This window comes from Bubalus kerabau, chromosome 7 (genome assembly GCF_029407905.1).
Source record: "Bubalus kerabau isolate K-KA32 ecotype Philippines breed swamp buffalo chromosome 7, PCC_UOA_SB_1v2, whole genome shotgun sequence".
In the NCBI taxonomy this organism is placed as follows: Eukaryota; Metazoa; Chordata; class Mammalia; order Artiodactyla; family Bovidae; genus Bubalus; species Bubalus kerabau.
This window is the reverse complement of record NC_073630.1, coordinates 47,603,180-47,626,047: the sequence shown is the minus strand read 5'-3', so window position 1 is coordinate 47,626,047 and position 22,868 is coordinate 47,603,180. Positions and strand designations below refer to the sequence as shown.

Genomic DNA, 22,868 nt, shown 5'->3' with positions numbered 1-22,868 from the left:
ATATTTTGAACATTTTCTTATTATGCTATTAAATATATTTTACTACAGTTTTTAATGATAGCGTTGAGTATATATACATACTGAGTATGTCTGTATGAATATATATGAGTTTATATATATATATATATATATATATATATATGCAGTGTTCCATAATTTATTTTGTCAGGGCATTATTGTTGGACACTCACACTGCTTTCAAGTTTTCAATAATGTAAATTATGTAGCATTGACTATCTCCACACTAAAAATCTTTCCATGTATCCCCCTGTTGTTTCCTTAGGATAAAGTTCTAGAATTGGAATTTTTGTATCTATGGGGTTGCCCATTTTTAACATTTTTGACACACACTGCCTGCTTGTCCCCTAGAAGAATCTCTACTCATTTATAATCCGACCAGTGGTATTTGACATCTATTTTTGATTGAGCTGCTAAATGCAGAGGTCAGTCTTAAAAGTGGTCTTCTTGGTTAAGAATATTTCCTCAAAAATCCTGCATCTAGTTGGGATAGCAATAGAAAGTAGGATTTTATACAAGGCATCACAAAATTTAGCTTAGACCTTAAGCTAATTACTTCCTAAGATGAGAATTTATTTCCTTTCTACATCCTCACATTTTTAGGATATATATTTACTCTGCTAGAGTAAATTCAAATGCCAAAGCACTGGAAAAATATACAACAGAAATAAAAGCAAAATAACCAAAACCCTTCCAAGTCTGATCTGGTGGGATTAAAAAAAAAAAAGGAAAAAAAAAAACTTCACTTATTTAATTCTTCCATCTCAAGAATAGTTGAAAATACAATTTACTTCACTACAATCAAAAGAAGTTAAGCTCATTAGGACCCCAGCCCTAGAAATAAGCACCAAAGGGAACTGCTTGACTAACAATTTTTTTTTTCAATTTAATAATTGTGTACCCTAATTTTCTCTCGCCCTCAGGAACTTCAGTTAGGGGATAAAATGTTTTTCTTACTAAGTGAGTTATGTTATTGAGGATCAGTAGGACTTTAACATTTTAAATAATAACATTTAATAAAATAGCATGTGCTTTATATTGTTTAAGTTAAAAAAAAAAACCCAAATAACCCTGTTGAACAGTTCTTGTTTAAACAATCAATAACTCACTGTATTATACATGAATTAACCTGAAATAATTAAGGTAAATGAAAATGTCTGTAAATGCTCAAAAACATCAGACAAAATCAGATTTTTAACCATCCTTTTATTATCTCTTATCTGTGGGCCTAATTAGCATACTTCTTGCCTTACGTTTAATTTAGTCCAACTGACTGCAATTTGGACTAATTTGTAGGTAATTTTTTGTTTTAGTGTGAGAAGTTCCAAGAGCAGGTTTTGAGATCCATGTTAAAATACAGGCTCAATTGCCTAGAGCTGGTCTGCAGACAATTTCACTGGAGATGAGAGAGAGGTTGCTGAAGTTGTTTATCACCTCTAAGTTTACTGAAAAATAAAATAAATAAATGAATGCTAGGAGGCAATAAAGTTGTCCACTGATTTTCCTCTATTTGTTGCCCGAATATGCTTAGTTCACACTGACATTACCATGGTGGTTTTGTGTAAAATATTCATTTTAGAGTCCTGTAGACTAGGGCCCTTTATTATACCCTGCCCTCCTACCAGCTTCTGTGCCCTACACGGCCACAGCTTCGAACACGTCCCAGGGGCTCAGAGCACATGCTCAGACACTGATGTGGAGTTTCAGGATCAATGAGCCCCTCCAGGAATTAAAAGCCAGCAATTGAATGCCTGTTAGTAATGATTAACTTTTAAAATATTAGCCATTCTGGGCAGATCCCTTTCCTTTCTAGGCAGGTAGCATTCCCAGGAATGTTGGTTTCCCATTAAATAGACAGTCTCTAGGTTATAAATTTGCCTCAGGGGACTTAGCTGTGCTTTTGATTTGAGAATAAATGTTAACCTTATGTATGAAACTTCAGTCTTCCAAGGAGGATTTTTATAGATCTGTATGCTCTTTTTGACTGTTATCTAAATCCTGGCTCTGTCTTATTTTTCTCAGTTATAAAATGGGTACACAGATCATCTTTATTGGATAGTTTTGAGGACTAATTGATTGAAATGTGCTGTCTGAACTGCTGATCTCAATGTCTAGCCCTTATAAGCTCTGCTGTAGGTTTTCTTCTCCCTTCTTCTTTCTTGAACATTTTCAGCCTTAAGTGTATTCTTATGCAGTTTATTGTAAACTTAGAAAAACAAATGAAAAAAGATATTTATGCTAGTAGCTCTTTACTTCTGAGTTCTCACCTATACATGTAATAATTAGATCAAAACCAATTGTCTTTGCTGTTGTCTACTTGGGTAATTCAGTTTGAGTTTATTTTTTAGAAATGGCAGTCTGAAATATGGAGGGGAGCAAAAGCCTGGAATTTGGGGCAGGAGTGGGGATTGAAACCTAAATGTTATGTTCTTAGTTACATTTTTTCCGAAGAATTGAATTAGTCTCTTGAAGGTGTATTTTCTCTTTTGTTATCAACTTTAAGGATAGATCCTCTTGCCTCCACCTATGTTGGAGTCTTGAGAAATGTTAACAGAACTTCTGAGCAGAGAAAATCCATTGGGGTGGAATCCAGGCTCTATGTAGATATGGAACATCATGTGTACTTAACAGATGCTAATAAATACCTCCTCCTATTGTTGAGACAAAATGGGGTTGATTTGGGTGTGCATTTAATGTTTAGTGAAAGGACCTTGTACCTAGAAACTGTATATTTTAAGGAGGACAGGAATCTGGATATTGAGGAAAATAGCATTGCTTCTTTCATATCAGATTATTCTCCATTTTTAATGTCTGTCATCCCCCAAATTGTAAGTTGCCTTGTGTCCATGACATATGCTGTCTTGGAAGTGCTTGCAATACATCGCTGTGGACACAATAAGGTTTCAATAGATCTTTGTTGATTGAAACCAAACATTTGGAAATCGTGGAGGCAGAATTGATGAAGGGGTAAAAAGAGGGCCGCAGGGAGAAAGGAAGGGAAACAGTCAAGGTAGAGGGGAATCAAATATAGAAACTTCCTGGGAAAGACCAAGGTTGATGAGTGACTGACAATTTTTGTTTTCCTAAGAAACTGGACATAAGAGAAATTTTAATCTGAAGAGCTAATTAACCAAATTATAAGAACTCTAAAATATCCCTCTCGTTAGTTATCTTTTTGAGACAAAAAACAAAAGATAGTGGAAGTTGTTATAATTTGCCCCAAGGATCTAGATAAATTTGTATGTGTATACAGTAATAGAAATTTGCGAGAAAAATTGTGGTAGGCTGTAGTTTATAAATCATTTCAATGTTTTGACTTCTGACTAACCCCTCTTCGTGATAGTAAGAAAAAAAAAGTATATGTATAATTTTCCATTATTTGTAAGAGGGAGAATGTGCCAGTGAACTGTGTACACACACACACACACATATCCACCTTTGGTTTCAGTAGGTGCTGATTTAATTAAGAAAAAGTGGAACTAGATGGCAAAAAAGACAAATAAGAAAGCCCTGACAACATAATGTAAACAGGTTGAAATATCAAAAGCAATAATACAGAGTATTCCAGTGTAAAGAACTTCTCTAAAAGATTTAAATAAGATTAATATAAATATATGTACACACACACATATATAATGGATGCCTCGCATTCAGTGAACACGAATAAAAATATCAGAGAATATCACGACACGGGGATCACCTGATGATAATGAATAAACATCAGCTCTTCTTGGTCAAGTGACCAATATTATTTCACAGTTGACTGTTTTGAGGGCAGAGCCAATGACCTGTGCCCTGCATTTTAATAATTTACTATAGTTTTACATTAAATCAGAATATAATTGTGAAGAAAATTAGTGTTTCTTTGTGGGGAATGCAGAGTAATGCCACTAATTGCATGTATAAAAGCCTTCCTGAGGTTGTATTTTCCTGTTCTTTCTTGATTTAGAAAATTAAAACTACGGTAATTTTCCACTCTTTGTAAGAGGCAAAATGTGCCAGTGAAATGTATTCAGCTAACTTAAAATGTCAATGCTTTTGGCCATCTTTTTATGTCCGGTAATGACAAACTGTCAATTTCATCACATTATTCAGGAATATACTAGCAACTTGTTGCAGATATCAGAGTAAGCGAATTTTTTTAAAGAGTTGTGATCTGAAAGAATAAACAGTCTGATTTTTTTTTCTTTTTGGGTTGTTTTTTCTTTCACCTTAATATTTGAGTGACTTTTTAGTTAGAGCAAATCACCATTTTTTTCTTGATAAAGGGAAGGACAATAGAGAATTCATTAAGTTAAACTTAGTAGAATAAAAAATTAAACAAATAGTGCTTGAGAATTAGTTTTAGATACCTGGTGAACTTTTTTTCAGATGAAATATTATCAAGTAAAAGAATCGAGCTGATTTTAAAAGTATATGGATTTTATTCACAAATATACAACCACGTGTACATCACTCTGGAACTTGGAAGGGTTAAATCGGACCACTGTGGGGTTATGGAAGTGTTTCCCAGAGTTGTCTAGTACCTTGAATTTGTTATGGATTCGATGTGTAGTGTTATTCTAAAACAGTTGCACCTGCGTTAGCTCTCATTGTCTCAGGCTCGAAGCTGAAAAATTCAAAAAATGAAAAAGCTCAAGAAATGAATATTTCTGTTAATAACATGTTGGTATTTTTCCCCGACTCCATGAACATTCTTGATCTCACAGGCAAAATGCACAACCCAGGGCACTAGGGTTGGAATCCAGTGTTTATTCAAAAAGGCACCCTAAGGCAGTTAGAGAGGGAATGCTACATGTATGGGGGAAAAAAGGCAGCTGGAAACTAAGCTGATCTGGGCACAAGCTGCAGCGACTGTCTTGACTAACTTGTTTTCTGAGAACTATGAGAGAAATGGAAATGATTTGAAGGACCCTGAAAGGATGGTATTTTGTTGCTTGTTCTCCTTATATGGAGCAAAGAAACTGCAGTAACACTTCTCGGGAGCTGGTATTCCCTGCTGCCACGGGGACAGCCGTTTTCTGCGTGGAGGAGTTTGTTTATACCTTAAGAAATATAGTCTGTTTTGTTGATTAAATAAACAAAAAAAAAAAGTCATGCCTCATCCTCTGCTTTCAAACACTCCCCCAATTAGAAAATATCTCATAAAAATGCATCATGTGATACTATCTTGCTTTAGTCCCAAACTGAGTTCACTTGGATGTCTTCAAATTTGAGTCCTGAGGGAGTACACATTTGAGCTAAGAATGTAGTTACTCTGTCATGAAATAGGCAGCTTTGCCACTTGCTTGTTTTGGAAGGAAAATAAATTAAAAAAAGATTGCAGGGGATTTTAGTTATTATATCGTCAGGGCTCTGTTTAGAGTTGGTGGCATTCAAAGCTGGCTTTAGTCACAGCATGATGCTCCAAAAGTCCAAGTGTTCCCTTTCTTTCTTTCTTTCTTCTTTCCGTTTTCTTTTTTTTTTTAAAGCGTTACTTCACTGAGGCAGAGGGCTGCCTTTGAGTGACGTCACAAGTTTGAGCAGCTAGCAGCACAGGAGAAGGGAGGCTGGGTGAGTGACAGCCCAGCCTACTTTTTAATAGCTTTGTCATGTGACTGGGGACTGTAGTAAGACAGGTGCCTTCAGTTCACTCTCAGTAAGGGGCTGGTTGCCTGCATGAGTGTGTGCTCTGTGTCACTGTGGATTGGAGTTGAAACAGCTTGATTGGCGTCATTCAGGAGCTGGATGGCGTGGGACATGTGCAACCAGGACTCTGTATGGAGTGACATCGAGGTGAGCTGGGGCTGGGCTCGGCACTGCAGCCAGGACCAAAGCCTCCCTCGCGATGCAAATATTCCTGTGGGGGGGGAAGGGCTTGGGTTTGGGTGAGGAAAGGAGGCAGAAAAGTAGCCGGGGGCAGGTGCTTTTGGAAGAGAATCTCAATCTTATCTTAACTCCTATAAGTTTGCTATTTTAAGGCGACTCGGAGATACCTTGAACAAATCAAAGCTTAGCTGCTGTCATCAGGATCTGTTGCAGTTAGAAACTCTTTCCATGTGCCTTTGGCTCTGTTTCTACTCATATGCAATATTTATGCTCTAAGATATTGATATGAATCAGAAGCTGAAGTCTTTCCAGTGGTGTTTAGTGGCCTGGTTGGAAAAATGCCATTTCTATTTATAATAAGATGAAGATAAAAATATTAAAATGGATGGACTCAAATCTAGTCAGTTTTGACTCTAGTCCGGATTTTTTTTTCTTCTCTCTCTGTTCATCAGACGGAGAACTCAGAAAATCCTAAATAATCCTGCTGGGCTATTTTAGATTGCTTTTCCCACAGAACACAAAACTACAAAAGCTGATTCCTTTAAAACTCCTCTGTGTGATTGAAAGCTTTGGCCAGCAAAAAAAAAAAAAAAAAAAAAAAGACCTGCTCTACAGTGCAAGGTTTTCCATCAGCATCTAGGCAGGGAAGCCAATGGTTAAAACTGTCTGTACCACGGAGAGCTGCCTGAAGCCGGAGAGAGAATAGAGTTTATGCAGGACTGTGTGTGGAGCTGCTCGCTGCTTGTGTAAAAATAGACGGCAATACATCAATTCCACAGTCTCTGCTGGCTACAATTCATACAGGGGGAGAAAAAAAGCAAGCCGGTTTCCTCGTAATCTCTGGAGTCTAGAGTGACTAGCAGGGGGGGACGGAGGACGGCGGCATGTTTGCATTCAACACAATGGAATGTTCTCGGAAAGTTTGGCCAACTTGGGAAACAAGTGAAACTTTCTGTGGACTCTGGTGAGATGGACCCGAATTGAATTGCAGGGAGGATCTGAGTAGCTAACAATGAATCTGGCAAAGGGCTGGGAGAGCTTCCTCTGGGAAGCTGGGGGCACGTAGGGTAAGGGGAGGATCAAGGGCTACACGTGATTTGATTAAATAAGATGTCCATGTGGTACGGCGATACACATCTAAAGTGAAAATAATTTGGCCAAGGCCGTCTGCAAACGCATTTTTCTTCTCTAGCGAGGCATGCCCTGGATTCTTAACTCTTCGCTGGGTTTGCAAATGCTGGCTTCCTCTGCCTTCTCCTGCCTTGGCAGATGCTTTTTTGCGGATTGTAATTGTTCTTATCTTGTTGTGATTTCTTGGTAAGGTGGGAGAAATATGGATAATTCATATATCCTGTAGCTATTATGAGTCAGGGTTCTAAGTGGCTTCAAAGTCCTGATTGTCTTCGAGTAGCTGGAGTATCCTGTGGGTGGTTGTCTGGCTGGCACTGTGGGTCTCAGCTGCTGTAGTTTCATTTTTCCATCATGTATTATTCCTGATGCCGTTAGGAGTTGACTGAGGAACTAGATCATATGGAAATAGGGAAGATTTATTTTCATCGTTGGCATTCCTGCAGTCATATTCAAAGAAGCATCAGAACTGTTTAGAACAGGGGCTCTTTAATTTTGTGCTTAGGGAGGTGAGGTCTCGGGCTAATTGTCCAGTCGTGGATTGAGTTGTCGGTCCGTCGGCTGAGACCGGCCAGTCGCTCCTCTGTTGCACCGGAGGCAGCAGGCGGCTAGCAGCCCAGCCTTGGTGGCAGCAGCCCTGGGAATCACCTCCGCCAGGCTCAAATATTACGAGCAGCAGGTAGTGGAGGCCGCTTTCATTTTTTGAATCATTAATGTTTGCTGTCATCCTAAAACGTATTATGCCCTTTTGCACATAATGACAAGACAGCACGTTGGTTAATAAAGGCCTATATTACTGTAGCTACTCGGAGTCCCCAGTGTTTCGCAGTTTAATGAAGGTGATGTTCAATAAGGTTACTAAGATTGATAGAGACAGTTCTGATGACATACACTCCACTAAGACTGTCACTCCTTACTGACCGCTGCCCTCCCCACTCTCCCCTGCCTTGACTAATTTTTTTTAAGAAGTAAGATTCTTTTTTCGTTAATATAATTAATGTGGCCAAGTCCACTCTTTCTGCTCTCCTTCTCTTTAAAATTTACCATCAATGGCACAAAAACCTCCAAAAGGTTAATAGAGAATTATACTTAATTATAATGATTCATTATCATCAGTGCAGTTAAGCTAATTTATTGTCTGCTCCTTAACTAAGAGAAAAGTCTGTTGGGGTGAAATAACGTACAATAATTAGCCTTTTGTGTTTAGTGACTGCTTTCTCTTTTTAAATCTTATTATAAAATTAAGGCTGCGGTTGTGAAATAGCTGTCATAGTTGCAGAGAGGCAGTAGAATGTGTTTCTGTAAATTGCCATAAAGCACACCTGTTACAGATGTATAGGGAAGCCGTAAATACCAGCGTGTCAAATGAGGACAGTTACAGGGCTCGGACTGTTAAGCTGGCATCATCCAAAGACCAAATATAAATTAATAACAGGAACACTTGCTACCACTAATGTGTTTTAGATTATCAGGATAATGCCACATTCAGAAGTCTTGATTTTATTAACACGTCAACATTGGAAAGAACATCTATGCACATTTTCCAGCCATAACAGAAAAGCAAAAATGAGAGAAACTGACAGAGAGAGGAAAGGAAAGAAATATGTGAATGACATCAGAGTAAAATACAAAAAAAAAAAAAAGATCCGTCTTTTCAATGGTTTTAAAAGTTCCTGAAAAATACATATTTCTGAAAGGTTGAAGGGTTTTGAAGAGCCATGCCTGTAGAGGGCTGTTAAAGAGAGAGACAGCAAGAAGTTGTCCACCCAATCAGTGTCAGCATTCCAAGACATGGGTTCTAGAGTGTGCTATCCACAAAAGGAATTTAAACCAAATGCACAGATCGTGTGTTATCTAACTTATTTTTTTATTTTCTTGTTGTTTTTGCTTTTTGTTTTAAAGACTCTCCTCCAATCCTAGCAGTTTCTGTACCACTGAAAAAGTTTTCCCCTTGTCTCTGGATTGGTCATGTTGTAGAAGAGTTAGCAGTGTGTATGTGTATTGTATTTGGAGGACAAGCAGTGAGCAAGTGTAGAGACTGGGACGTGTTACACCCATAACAAAACATGAACATTGCACCAGAACAACACCTTCTCTTCAGCCTAGCTTACTTATAAACCTAGTTTAATATACTGACCTGTAACTTTGGGATAACTCCAATAATAAAAAAGGAAAGACCAATAAAATGATAAGGAAAGAGTTGCAATGGAGGTGATTGCTCTTCCTTGGCATTACTTTTGTGCCTGCCTTTCAGGATCTCTCTGGGGCCTGGTGGTCTTAGGGAGGAACTGCAGGAATGTTCAGGCTCCTCCCAGCCTCCCCTTACCTACTGCTGACTCCATTACCCAGTACCTACTTCTCAGCGTGGTGCTTACGATCACACTGCTGCATATGACCCGTGTAATGTAGACTGCCAGGGATGACAGGGGCACTTGAGAAAAAAATCTGCATACAACTTATTTTATTCAAAATCTAAATGTCAAGCAGCATCTTCAGCTTCATGCCCTACTGCTGCCTGGATAGGAACAACTCCCCAGCATCTCTCCTGACCTTGGAAGGGCGGGCCGTGAGGTTGACACCTGGGAGGGTGTGCCTGCCGACTGAGACCCCTCGGCTTGCAGGTGGGTTAGTCGTTATAGCTCTGATATCACCAGACCCCTGCAGTAAGCAGTTTCTGCAGGGTTCTTCACAGATTGCAGTGCTGTTAGTGGTCAGATAGCCAGTTCGAAGTAGAAATCCGCCTCTTTGGGAAGAGGGTCCACTTTCTCAAAAAGCCACCGTAGGAAACAGTTAACAGACCACTTACTGTATGCAAGGAGGTGACAAGCAGCCCAGCCACAGCAGAGGGTATTTTAAGCCTCTCAATATATTGAAATCATTTTTTAAAACTCCAAGGAAAAAAATCATTCTTTTGAATTCACTTAGAGCAAAATATAAATGTTGAAGAAAAATAAGACTGTGTGGTAGAGTGGTTTTTCTGTTCACACATCAGGTGATCCCAATTGTATACATCCATCCTCAGACCCACACGTGAGCACACAAGACTTGCTAGTTACACGTAGTGAAAGATACAATGATAATAAGAAATGTGATTTCTGTCCTTCATCTCAAGGGACTTATTTTTGATCTGTTTAAGATGAAGTTCAGAAGCTCATGAAAAGTCAAGTAAGAGTAAAAGATTTAAATACCAATTCAAGAGAACCATGGACACGTTAAAGGACTCTGCATCATTAGTTGCTAAATGAATTATATGGATTATAATAGTTAAAGGGAGCATAAGTGGAGAGTTTTCCTGGTATAGTTCTTATTTTTTTCTCATTTAGTAATCATTTATTTTGTCTCTCTTGTGTGTGATGGCAATTCCAAGGTGAAATCAAATTTATAACTTTCCCTCAAAGAGCTTCCCTGATGGCTTGACATGGTAAAGAATCCTCCTGTAATGCAGGGGACCTGGGTTCAATCCCTGGGTCAGGAAGATCCCCTGGAGAAGAGAATGGCAACCCACCCTACTATTCTTGCTTGGAGAATCCCATGGATAGAGAAGTCTATCGGGTTGCAAAGAGTCAGACAGGACTGAGCAAATTTCACTCAAAGTGCTTATACTCTGGGACTACCCTGGTGGTCCAGTGGATAAAACTCCATGCTCCCCATACAGGAAGGCCCAGGTTCAATTTCTGGTCAAGGAACTAGATCCCACATGCCACAACTAAGAGTTTGCATAACACAAGGAAAAGATCCCGCATGCTGCAACAAAGACCTGAAGAGCCAAATAAATAAATACTTTTTTTTTAAAGAGTTATTCTCTTTTTAAAAAAAGAGTGGAATGAATTTTTGCATATAGTTAACCAGAAAGCAATTTGAAACTTAGTACGTGCTATCAAAGAGGTACAAACAAATCTAAATTTATTTCTAACTGGACAAATCAGACGACTTCATGGAAGCATGGCATTTACCATGGATTTGGAGGTAGAGTTTGGGATGGGATGGTTCTGGCAAAGTATCCTTTGGGAGCAAAGGGAGTTAAAGAGTCTAGGATGTTTTTTGCTGGGGACTAAAACCCTGGAAACCAGCTTTGGTGGTGTCGTTGAATTAACCAGGCTTAATTCCTATCACATGCTATTACAGTTTAATAAATTCCTGCAGTTAATGAAAGTTTTTTTTTTTTCTCCCTGCCTCCTGCAGTGTGCTGCTCTGGTTGGTGAAGACCAGCCTCTTTGCCCAGATCTTCCTGAACTTGACCTTTCTGAACTAGACGTGAACGACTTGGATACAGACAGCTTTCTGGGTGGACTCAAGTGGTGCAGTGACCAATCAGAAATAATATCTAATCAGTACAACAACGAGCCTTCAAACATATTTGAGGTAAGGACAGCCCTTCGGGAAAACTAATTTCTCATTGAACTTGGTTTAGGCCATGCTAACATGATTATTGGCCCGAAAACATAATGGGTTCTTGCTTTGCTGTCACCAAAAGACTTTTTAATCATAGTTAGGTACTTCCTATTTTGTGGAAAAACAATATTTGGAAAACAAATGGCTTTTTTTTTTTTTTTGAGAATTAAGGCCCTGAGGACCCATAACAGAGTGTATCAAACTCTGTTGAAATATTAAGAGATTGTGAAAGAATGAATGACAAAGAAGAGCAAATGACTAAACCTGTTTTTTTCCTGTCTATTTCCCACAGAAAACGGTACCTAATGTAAAATGTAAAAGAATGTATTTCCATTTAACCAAAGGGTTAGGTCTACCTTTACTCATTTTACAAAGTAGGTTTATAAAATAGTAGACAGGGTTGTTTTTTTTTTTTTACTATTAATATTATATTTTGATCATAACTCTGATTTATTTATATTATGAGAACTTCTACACCCAACTACTCTGGTATTTACTTATAATTTAGTCAAAATTAATTTACCTTTCAGTAGTGAAAATTACCTCCCAGACTTTAGACTCTTTATTATAAGCCTACCCTATAATAAAGAATGTTAATCTGTACCTATTAAAGTGTTACTTTGAGAAAAGAAGTTCTTTCTCACAAGATCAGTGCTCATTTACTTGAAAATGAATGATCTCTTATGGGGAGAAATGAAGTGGTCACTCTAGCAAGTAAAATGAGTTAGGATTGTCGAATCAACTCGTTTTCAGTGTCGGCACCTCTGGCGCCACCATTCTCATGCAACATTTTCTACCTACCATGAGCCAGGATTCATACAAAGTGCTATAAAATTATTTTTTATCTACCAGCAGAGACACTTCTTACACTTCAATGTTGTTTGGTTGAAATCTCGAGTCATTAAGAAAACCAATTTTACAATATTTATTGAGTTTTTCCAGCACCCAGCACATAAAAGGCACTGAATAAATGTTTATTGAGTCATTAAGAAAACCCATTTTACAATATTTACTGAGTTTTTCCAGCACACAGAAGGTGTTGAATAAGTGTTTCATGAGCAGTGAGTGACGGATGAATATGGTAGATTCAGCAGTAATAGTAATAACAAAGTGGCCAACCTCTTGGAACACTTTTGCTTTACATATGTCATCACGCTCGTCCCTCAAAACAACCTGTTATTGTTTAGGTACTATTCTTGTGATTCTCATTTTACATATGCTGACAGTGAGTTTAACAGAGGCTAAGTGATTTTCCCCAAATCACACCATTGACACAGACGTGGGATTTGAACCCCAGGTGTATCTGACTTCAAGGTCTATTATCATTGATTAAAAATAGAATAACTGAATTTGGGTGACAGCCATCCTTTACAAAGACATATCAAGCTGCTTCTTTGCTCAATATATTTAAAAATAGAACAGAATCTTTGCTTTCAGTGTTGGTTGACATGGAAGCAGGTATATAGCTGGTGCGCTGAGGTGGCTGTAGATTCTGTCAGCGGCTAAGATTTTATAATACGTCTGGAGCATTAAGTGGGTCTTAGAAGAGTGCTTAAGGTAATGGAGTTAAGGCTGGGGAGGAGGAATCAGGTGGAGGAAACACTGAGGGTTTGTGGTTAGTTATACTTTCCCAGGCTTCTCAGCCGGGTCTCGGAAAGTTCATGTGAGGACTTGGCTGGTTCGAACTGGTAAATTGAACATTCCTCATTCAGTACACTTGTCAGGTTACAGGCCCATTTTAAGTCATGCTGCATTAAATAAACAGTACTTTTAAAAATGTTCATCTCCATAGACCTCTTATCTAAAAATCGGCTATTTCATATTGGGTGAATGCCATGCATTTTGCAGAGGATGGTTAGGGAATAACTAAAACGGTGAGTGTGTGTGTGTGTGTGTGTGTGTGTGTTGGAGGGGGTGGTGGCATGGTAGTTGGTGCCTCCCTGGTGGGCTGGTTGCAAATACAACCTTTTTTTGTGACCTGTGTCCCTGAATTTCATTTTGTGACACCTGGATGAGGTACTTCCCATTAACATTTTCAGAGGACTTGGTTTGGCAACTAGTTAGATATCTATGGATGCTGTATCTACATGCTGCTGCTGCTAAGTCACTTTAGTCGTGTCCGACTCTGTGTGACCCCATAGACGGCAGCCCACCTGGCTCCCCCGTCCCTGGGATTCTCCAGGCAAGAACACTGGAATGGGTTGCCATTTCCTTCTGCAATGCATGAAAGTGAAAAGTGAAGGTGAAGTAGCTCAGTCGTGTCTGACTCTTCGCGACCCCATGGACTACAGCCCACCAGGCTCCTCCGTCCATGGGATTTTCCAGGCAAGAGTACTGGAGTGGGGTGCCATTGCCTTCTCCAAGACACCCCTTTTGTTTTCCTATGTAACTTTCTACCACTGACAGAATTGTTTTCAACACTCTAAACACAAGGTTTATTCATTTAACCTGTTATTAGGTCATTTTAAACCAGTGGTTCTCAACCAAAGGCAATTTTGTCTACCTGGGGATATTTAGTATTGTCTGGAGGGATGTTTAATTGTCAGGACTGGGGGCAGGGGGATGCTGCTGGCAATTAGCAGGTAGAAACCAGAGATGTTGTTTAACATCCTGCAAGGCACAGGATGACTCCCTACAACAAAGACTCATTTGACCCCAAATGACCACAGTGCTGAGGTGGAGAAACCCTGTTTTTTAAAAAAAAATAGTTACTCGCAATTTTTAGAAAACTCTAAAGATGAATTGGTCAGATTTCTGAGAGAGAAAATAAAGTTAAGATACAGGATACAAAGACTTAGAAGCCATATAAAATTATTGAGATGCCCAGGGCCTCAGGAGTGATATGTCAGAAATTCTCTTAGTGGCAGACAGCAAAAACATGACTGTATATATAAGTCCCCATAACATTTTCTCTGATGTCACAAAACCCATTCTTCTTTGTGGATTAAAGGGTAATAAGGCCATGTGTGGCAGCAGCGTTACACCCAGCAGCATTCTCAGCATTTGTATAGAGAAAAAATGCCTCTACTCTTTACCTTCTAGTGTTAAACTTAGACATCTTTTGTATAATGGAAAAAGAAAAGTGTGTTTTGAGCATAGGTGGAATTCTAAAACTGTGTTGTCCCCTATGAAGAAGCTCTGTAGGCAACAGAATAAATAACCCTTGAATGGCTACAGCTTTGCACGTTGCTTCTCCCAAAGCTGCGTCACCCCAGGTATTCCCAGCGCCTGTGACTTTAAGCCTGTCACAGCGGACTTTCACCTGTGCTCGCTCACTCTCCTCCTGTTCTCAAAATCCTGCCTCATCACATTTGTGAAGGCCTTGTACTTGAGCAAGCCCAACAGTCATGGTCTCTGCCACCTCTGATCTGCCAATAACAAGCATTATCTACCTCGGATTCCCAGAATAAAATAAGGCACTGAGTCGTTCAACACTTTTCCCTGACTCAAATAGCACATTGATGACACTGCTGGAAACTGGCCACAGGGCTTCTGAATTCTCATCAAAGCAGGAAGAAAGAGGGTATTTAAGAGTTACATTTAGTACTGCAGAATATTTAAATGTTGGGAATAGATAGAAATTTCTTCCTTTGACCTTTTCCATCCATTTGAGTCTAAGGTTAATGTTTATGTAACATAAGAAGAAGAAAATAAAAGAATGAAATTGAAATGTCCTGATTTGGGAAACAGTGAGTTTCTGAACGGGAGCAGGGTGAGCATGCACGCAATTGTACATGCTGGTTGAGTAACTGGGCACACAAACAGCGATCTCTGCTTGCACAACCTGTGTTTGGATGTGTAAAGGCAGGTGACCAGGTATGATTCAAAAGCCATTCAGCGAAACAGGGCACAAGGCCTATAGGTGCAGCGCCCAGTGAATCTGATCCATGTGTCAGGAAAACAGGATGCCGTCCCTGGATCGACTGGTAGCAAGATTAATGTTTCAGAATATTGCAACACAACTTCCTTCTCTCTGTTGCTTTGTGCATTGTTCAAAGAAGGAGAATAAAGGAGTACTTTTAAAGCATGGCAGTGTGTAAAGATGGGTCACATAGTGTAGGTTAAATAACACGTTGGCTCTTCTGGGACTTTGTGGGCCACCTTGTCTCTGCTTTAATTTTTTTTAAATCAAAGTATAGTTGATTTATGATGCTATGTTTATTTATTCATAATTTTTGGCCACACCCTGGTAGGTAGGATAGGATCCCAGTTCCCTGACTAGGGATCAAACCCATACCTCCTGCATTAGAAGGCAGAGCCTTAACCACTAGACCACCAAGGAAGTTCAATCACTGCTTTTTTTCCCATCACTGCTTTATTTTAACCTCTGCTTTAATGCTTCTGTGATTCCACTGAATGGGCATCTTTCATTCATTGACTTGTTACTTCTGAATGCAGCTACTTGGGCTTCTTTAAAACATCGAGAGTGAGAATGTAACTGTCTCTAGGTCATTACTCATAATATGTTCTGAAGTCTGCCTTTGCTAATGTGGAGAGAAGGGCTCTCAGCTGTGGCCTGCATTCACATTGGCTAATTGCTGGAACTCACAGGAAGGTCTGATACTGTGAACTTTTGTAAAAGAAAAAAAGATGGTTTCCAGTTTTCTTGTCTGTAAGGTGTCCTGTTTTATGCTTTCAAGGGAATGGTGGATGAAAGCTTTCAAAAATATTCAATCATTCTGGTGGAAATATAGATGAATTTACACTTTTTCCTTTAACTTTGTTGTCCAATTTTTTCAACAATGGGCATATATTATATACCTATGAAAAGTTAAAAAAAATCTTGGCTATTCAAAAAACTGCTGAGTATTTGGGGAACAGAGAACCAGCTTGTCTTGTTCACTGAAGTTCTTCTAGGTGATTTCATAGAAAACAGGAGAAAGTATGTACTCAGTAAATAATTGCAACCTTATGAATGGGTTGACTATCATATGTTTATTGATGGTATGAACTGCCTTAGGTAATGTGAAAACTACATATAAAGCACCTCTAGTTTGGGAGGGTAAATGGTGAAATGATAAATGATTAGAACAGAATGAAAAAGACTGTGCATACAAGCATACATATACATGTATGTATTCATATATATCAGCAACTGGAGGACAACGTGATGCAGTGTATATTTATGCATATGCGCACATGTATATTTATATGCATGGGGTTATATACTACATATATATTAGCTTTTGGCAAATATTGCAAGACTATGTGTTTGCATATGTACTTGTGTGTGTGTGTGTATTCTAGCATATATTGAGGGAATCAGCAAGAATAATGTCACCAAGGCTGATGAGAGAATAAGAGTGAAGGGTTTTCATGGACAGGTTATGAAAGTGAAGATCTTGGTTTACTCAAGTGAATTATGTATTAATGGGAACACAGGAATAAGAGGAGTAAGTCTGGATTTAGGGTGGGTACAAAATTATGCCAGGTCATGAGAACCCAGTTGCAAATGTTTAGTTTCCACAATAGCAATTAGGGTGCTACTGAAGATTTTTAGCAGGAGAGCAATGTGATGGAGACGGTATTTAAAGACGATCATTCTGATCATTGTGAGAGAGATGGAGAAGCCAAAAGTAAAGGCGTCTGACAGCAGGCTCTGCTGCATTCCAAACCCCATGCGATGCAGGTGCGGAGAAGGGACAAGGTGACAGCAGAGGGGATGGTGTCCAGGGAACAAAACCTGAAGCACCTCGCAGGAAAATTCCATGAGTACTGACAAATATGAGTTAGGTTAGAGAGGGAGCTGGCAAAGCATGCCAACTGGAAAATATTCCGAAGAGAATCAGAACTTCATGAGTATCTATCTGGTTCAGTGTCTGCTCACCTTTAGGAACTGAAGTACTTTCTCGGACTGTGAGTCATTTTACACAGGGGCTCCCATCTCCCTGCTGCCTCAGGGGCAGAACATATTTAACCCAATCCACACATTTACATGGTGTCTGCTTTTTCTCACTTGTCTCCTTGGAGGAAATTCTGTAGCCTTCCATGGTAATGAATTCCTGCTTCTGACTGTGCCCGTGGTCAGGCAGACTTTTCTATGAATGGCAAACCTCTTAGAATTTTAACAAAACAAACAGAGGGAAAAAATGTGTGTCCAAACCACCTCCCCTTAATTTAATCATCAGGAGAATAAATTCTCCTTTGTTATGTTGAGAGAACTAATTCATTTACAATAATCACTTCTTGAAGATTTCTGGAATTTCCAATTTGCCATCAATAAATGTTTGTCATTTAAATTCAATTTATGGCCCTCAACCAGATTTTTGCTGCACTTGGTAATGACACTTACGGAGAACATAGACTTCAAGTAAGAAAATAATAGCCCTTTAAGTGGGGAGATAATTGGCTGTAACATAAGAACATTGAAGAATGTTGAAACTCATGGAGACTTATGGAGTATTTTAAAAATTTATGTTGTACTTATCTTTGCATTTGTAGTCTACCACAAAATTCCAAATTCTGGGTATAAATCAGTTAGATGTTCATCTTGGAGAGTCACAAATCAGGAAGCAACAATCTGACCCAGCCTGTGTACAGCTTTATTTTCAACTTCTACTGTCAGCTTATCTGACAGGGAGACTGAATAGGTTTCTTGTGTGTGTGTTCCTCTACACACCTCAGTTAAAGACTGTTTTAGACTTCTTGCCTGGATAACATCTGCCTTATCTTGGGAACATCTGGTTTATCACCCTGTTTCCTCGCTGCCATTATGCTGACCACTGGAAAATTATGGCTCAGGAGCTTTGATCCACGGGGGTATGTCTGTTGCCATCTACCCGTACTAATAAATAAGTCACAGGATGCCGGTTACATGACATCCGTGACCGTCATCACTAACTTTCCTGGTGGTTGCTTTTGTTACTGTGCATGTGTGCTAAGTTGCTTCAGTCGTGTCTGACTCTTTGCAACCCCATGGACTGTAGCCCACTAGGCTTATCTGTCCGTGGGATTCTCCAGGCAAGAATAATCGAGTGGGCTGCCATGCCCTCTTCCAGGGGATCTTCCCAACCCAGGGACTGAACCCATGTTTCCTGCTTTGGCAGGCAGGTTCTTTACCACTTTGGTCAGTGTAAGTTTTGATTACAAAAGATGAGGTCTGCTGCTGTTTTCCACAGAAGTAAATTCAGTTCTTCAGTTCAGTTCAGTTCAGTCACTCAGTCGTGTCCAACTCCTTGCGACCCCACGAACTGCAGCACGCCAGGCCTCCCTGTCCATCACCAACTCCCGGAGTTCATCCAAACTCATGTCCATCGAGTCGGTGATGCCATCCAGCCATCTCATCCTCTGTCGTCCCCTTCTCCTCCTGCCCCCAATCCCTCCCAGCATCAGAGTCTTTTCCAATGAGTCCATTCTTTGCATGAGGTGGCCTACGTACTGGAGTTTCAACTTTAGCACCATTTGCGATTTGGAAAGTGAGAATCCATATGTGTTATTGGTCACAATGATGATAGAAAGTGGTTCTGTTGTTTATTCTTTAGGCTGTGTCCACCTCTTTGTGACCCCTTGGACTGTAGCCCACCAGTCTCCTGTCCATGCAATTTCACAAATAATAATACTGGAGTGCGTTACCATTTCCTTCTCCAAGGTATCTTCCTGACCTAAGGATCGAACCCATGACTCCTGCATTGGCAGGAGGATTCTTTACTGCTGAGCCACTGAGGAAGCCCAGAAGGTACTAGTTTGTGCTTTTTGAGGTAGAGACCAACTACTTCAATACTCTGGGTACTCCAAGAAGTAGGTATGGACATTGTATGGGCATATCCTAGGTTTTTCCTACCTCCTGAACTTGCCAGTGGGTCATTGAACTGAACATTACTCTGCCTGGGTATCTTTGGAGCCAGAAAAGTGGAGACCCATGTCCACAAGGAGGAAAACTTGGAGAGCATTCAGGAAAAAGTGGCTCATTGCCTCTTAGATTTACTTCAGAGATATTAGTCGAGGTTAAAGTAATTAAGATGCAGGATACTGCAGTGGACAAACTATTTGTACAGCAACCGTGTGTGCTTGCACAGTGTGCTTATACAGAGGGTCTGTCTGTCCTCGTCCCCCATCTATACGCAATGTGGTGGAACCACAGCCCAGCAGATGGCTCACCTCTGAATGAGATCAACACACAAAGCAGATAAAAAAGGAACATTAAAGACCAACAGCCAAATTTTCTTCCACTGTTCTCCACCCTGACTTCACATTTTTAACAAGGTTCATCTGTCCTTATAATTATGTGCCTAGTCTTTTAGAAACGAACACTTTTATTGTGGGTTTTATAAAAGGAATTGCCTATGGTGTAAAACAGTTTTGTAAGGATCATTTTTTTCTTCTTCTTCTTTAACCTTTCAGGTTACTTTCAAGATTGTGTGCTCTTGAGGTATACTTTGAAAGCAAAGCAGGATACTGTGTTTTACTGTAGCCTGCCAAAGATGCAGAATTACAAGCAGGTAGAATGAGAGCAAGGAAAAGGGGAGAGAGGTACACAAGGAAATACACACTCTTGATCTGAGCAAGGGCAACTTTTTACTATGATAAATGATTTCTCATCCATTATGCCATTTGTCCCAAAATGACGATAGGAGATACTTTTGTACTTGTTCTTTTTGTACTTGTTCTTGTGTAATAGAATAATTCACATAGTTGCCAGTTCTAAACACTGATGCTGCGTAGACCTGCCCATCCCCATTACTAGTGCAAGTTATTCATTCAAGGTTTGCAGCTGGATAGATTAATGAATTACCAGATCTTGCGTAAAATGACTTGGCCTGACTTTTAAACTAGGTTTTTATTTTGTTTGTTTGTTTTTTACCTTTTTGGGGGCCAGTCTTGTGATTGGTGTTAATGGGCTCTAGAGATCAAGCCCCCAAAAGCATTATTTTTTTTTTTTTTAAGAAGGAGCTTTGTTAACTATTTCCCCCACTTCTTCATTCTCTCCCAAACTTCTCAGAAGCAGTTAGTTCAAGGAGGTAAAAGCAGGCTGGTCAGGTTGGGAGAAGGGAGAATTAGTGGCCAAATTCTTGATGGGTGATCCCCTGCTCTGTGTCACATCAGCATGATTTATCGGAGCCTTGACTACGGCGCAGAGTATAGAGTTTTAGAGTGAGTTCCTTGGTGTTTCTCACACAATATGCAGGGCTGGAGCTCTGAACTTTGAAGGAAAGCCTCAGAGCTATTTGCAAAGTGCTGGTGCTTAGTGAATACTAAATTACATTTAGGAAATAGTCTATTGCTACCAGTTATACTTCATTTTTATTCTTGACACAGACACCTAAATCAGAGAACAGTAACATTTCAGAGATTATGGAAGCAGTTTGGGTATGTTCCAACACTATAATAGGATCAGAATTTTAAGGCCTTTTGTATTATTACCAATAGTCACTTAGTTTCTACTGCAGTGTACTTTGTAGGGAATTACAGCTTTTACTAAAAAGATTAAAATGCTATTATGCAAATGATTGCAGTATGTTATTATGTTTACAAATTAACATCCATGGCTCAACACACAAATTAACTAACTATTCTATCTATGTTATTAAGGATTTAATAAAGTAACTGGTAATAAAAATGGGGAGCTTGGAACACTTAACAGGAAATAATTCTGATTTAACATAGAACTCAAGCCTTATGTTTAAGGTTCTAGGTGATCTGGTGGTAAAATAAAGTTGAGCAAAGCACAAAGAACTGGAACTGTGAGAGCCACAAAGCTGCTTGTCTGAGACGCTAATGACTAGGAACTAAATAACCTCAGGCTACAATGTACGGTGGGCAGCATATCAATAAATCTAAGCAAAGCACACACACTATCTTCTATTAATAAATAGTTCATTGAAATGATAATCGCCCTCCATTGCATGTTTGATATGTTCCATACACACAGAGAATACTCACATTATTCTAAAATGGAGCTCAGAGCAAATTTTACTGTGGCAAATGGGATTTAGCTGCAGAATATCACTGTGTGATAAAAGAGGAGAAGGCTAGGTTCAGACTAAGATGACTTTACAAACAGGCTGCAAATTGCTATTCCTGGCTGTTCATAAGAGATCATAAAAGCAAGGAGATAAGAACCGCCAAGGTCTCTGAGAAATGAATGTATGTGATTATGTTATCTTGTGGGTTGGATTTACTAGACAGACCAACAACACCTTCACTTCAGTCCAACAGGAAAAGTAGAAAGAGATGTAGATTTTGAATAGCAAACTTTGTTAGAATGGGCAAGTTCCAAAACCCTAGAATTAAAATCTTTAGAAAGAAAGCCAAGATTCCGGTCGGTGACTCCATTTCTCGATCTCAAAATGAAAACTAAGAGTGTTACTCTTAAGCAGATAAACAGAAAGGGGGGGAAATAATTGCTAGAAAATCCTAGAGCAACATGATTAATACATCAAATATTTTTTGTTTATTTTTCTTAATAGTCAAATACAGATGTTGAAGACTTTTAGGCTAAACAATAACCTTTTTAGGTCTACCTAAAAACAAATAATTAAATGAAATAATAAATAGACTATTAAACGTTTTAGATCTACCTACAGAGAGCCACTACCTACAGAGAGTTGGGCTTCTTGGCAGGAATATCTGGGTGTACTTAAAGAAATGTAGGAGCAGGGAAGCAACTGCAAACTTGGTCAAGGTTTGTGCCCTTGCATACAATACAAGCAATTTATTTTGTTCCGAATAGCACCTCTGTCGTTGGGAAACTACTTATGCAAATTTGTGATATCTAGCTTTAGCAAGGCGCCTGGTTCCCTCATTTCCTTCCACATTTGGATAAATTGTGTTGTTCTTCACTCTTCCAAATTTGTCCTTGTGGAAGCGAACACTTGCAAATTGGTTGAAGCTTGCTAAGAGAAAGAGAGAGGGGGAGAGAAAGGAGGAAACGATTCAACCAAAAACTGGCTGTGACAGCTTATGGTTTGATGGTTTGTGGCCTTATACTGTTCCCAGGCACCTGATCACGAATGTGGTACAACCCCTGTGATGCAGGCGTTCTGGAACTCTTGCCAGCACTCACTTGACACAACCAAGTTTTAAAGTACTGACTGTAACTTTACACAGCATAGTGGAACTGTGTGCCTGCCTGCGTGTGTGTGTGTGTGTGTGTGTGCATACATACACATTCACATTCTTTTTTTTTTCAAGGGGAAAAAAAAGGGATACTTGCCATAGCAGGGTGGTAAAATAATTAGTCCAGTAGACAAATGTCTTGGCCTGTGTTTAAACAGAGCTTTAAGGACACAGTGTTCTCACCAGTCACATATCTAAATACAAACCAGTGTCAGCTGCCATGCAGACCAAAATGTAATAGCCTGCTCTCACATAGGTCATCGTCAATCCATTTTGGTCGGAGTCACACTTCACATCTGTTTCTGCGTGCTGCAGCCCCTTAAGGCGGCGACGGGCTCCATAAGAGCACAAACAACCTAGCTATAAATTGCCGCTGCTGGAGTTACTTTGAATAAGTGTATACTGTTTCATATTTATAATGGTGAGGCTTCATAATATGCACAGTGAATATATAACACCGATCAGTT

At 39.4% G+C, this 22,868-nt stretch overlaps 1 protein-coding gene across 6 annotated transcripts in view; it reads left to right on the top strand.

Annotated features, from left to right (window-relative positions):
- PPARGC1A (PPARG coactivator 1 alpha) overlaps positions 1 to 22,868 on the top strand; it is a 410,292-nt gene that overhangs the window by 297,633 nt on the left and 89,791 nt on the right. For 4 of the 6 annotated variants that reach the window (XM_055588151.1, XM_055588146.1, XM_055588148.1 and 1 more), the window contains one exon: positions 11,137 to 11,316. In XM_055588151.1, coding sequence (XP_055444126.1) covers positions 11,137 to 11,316 — 180 coding nt within the window. Of the gene's footprint in view, positions 1 to 201; positions 5,794 to 11,136; positions 11,317 to 22,868 lie in introns of those variants that run through there. The other 2 variants (XM_055588147.1, XM_055588152.1) reach the window with 2 other exon arrangements.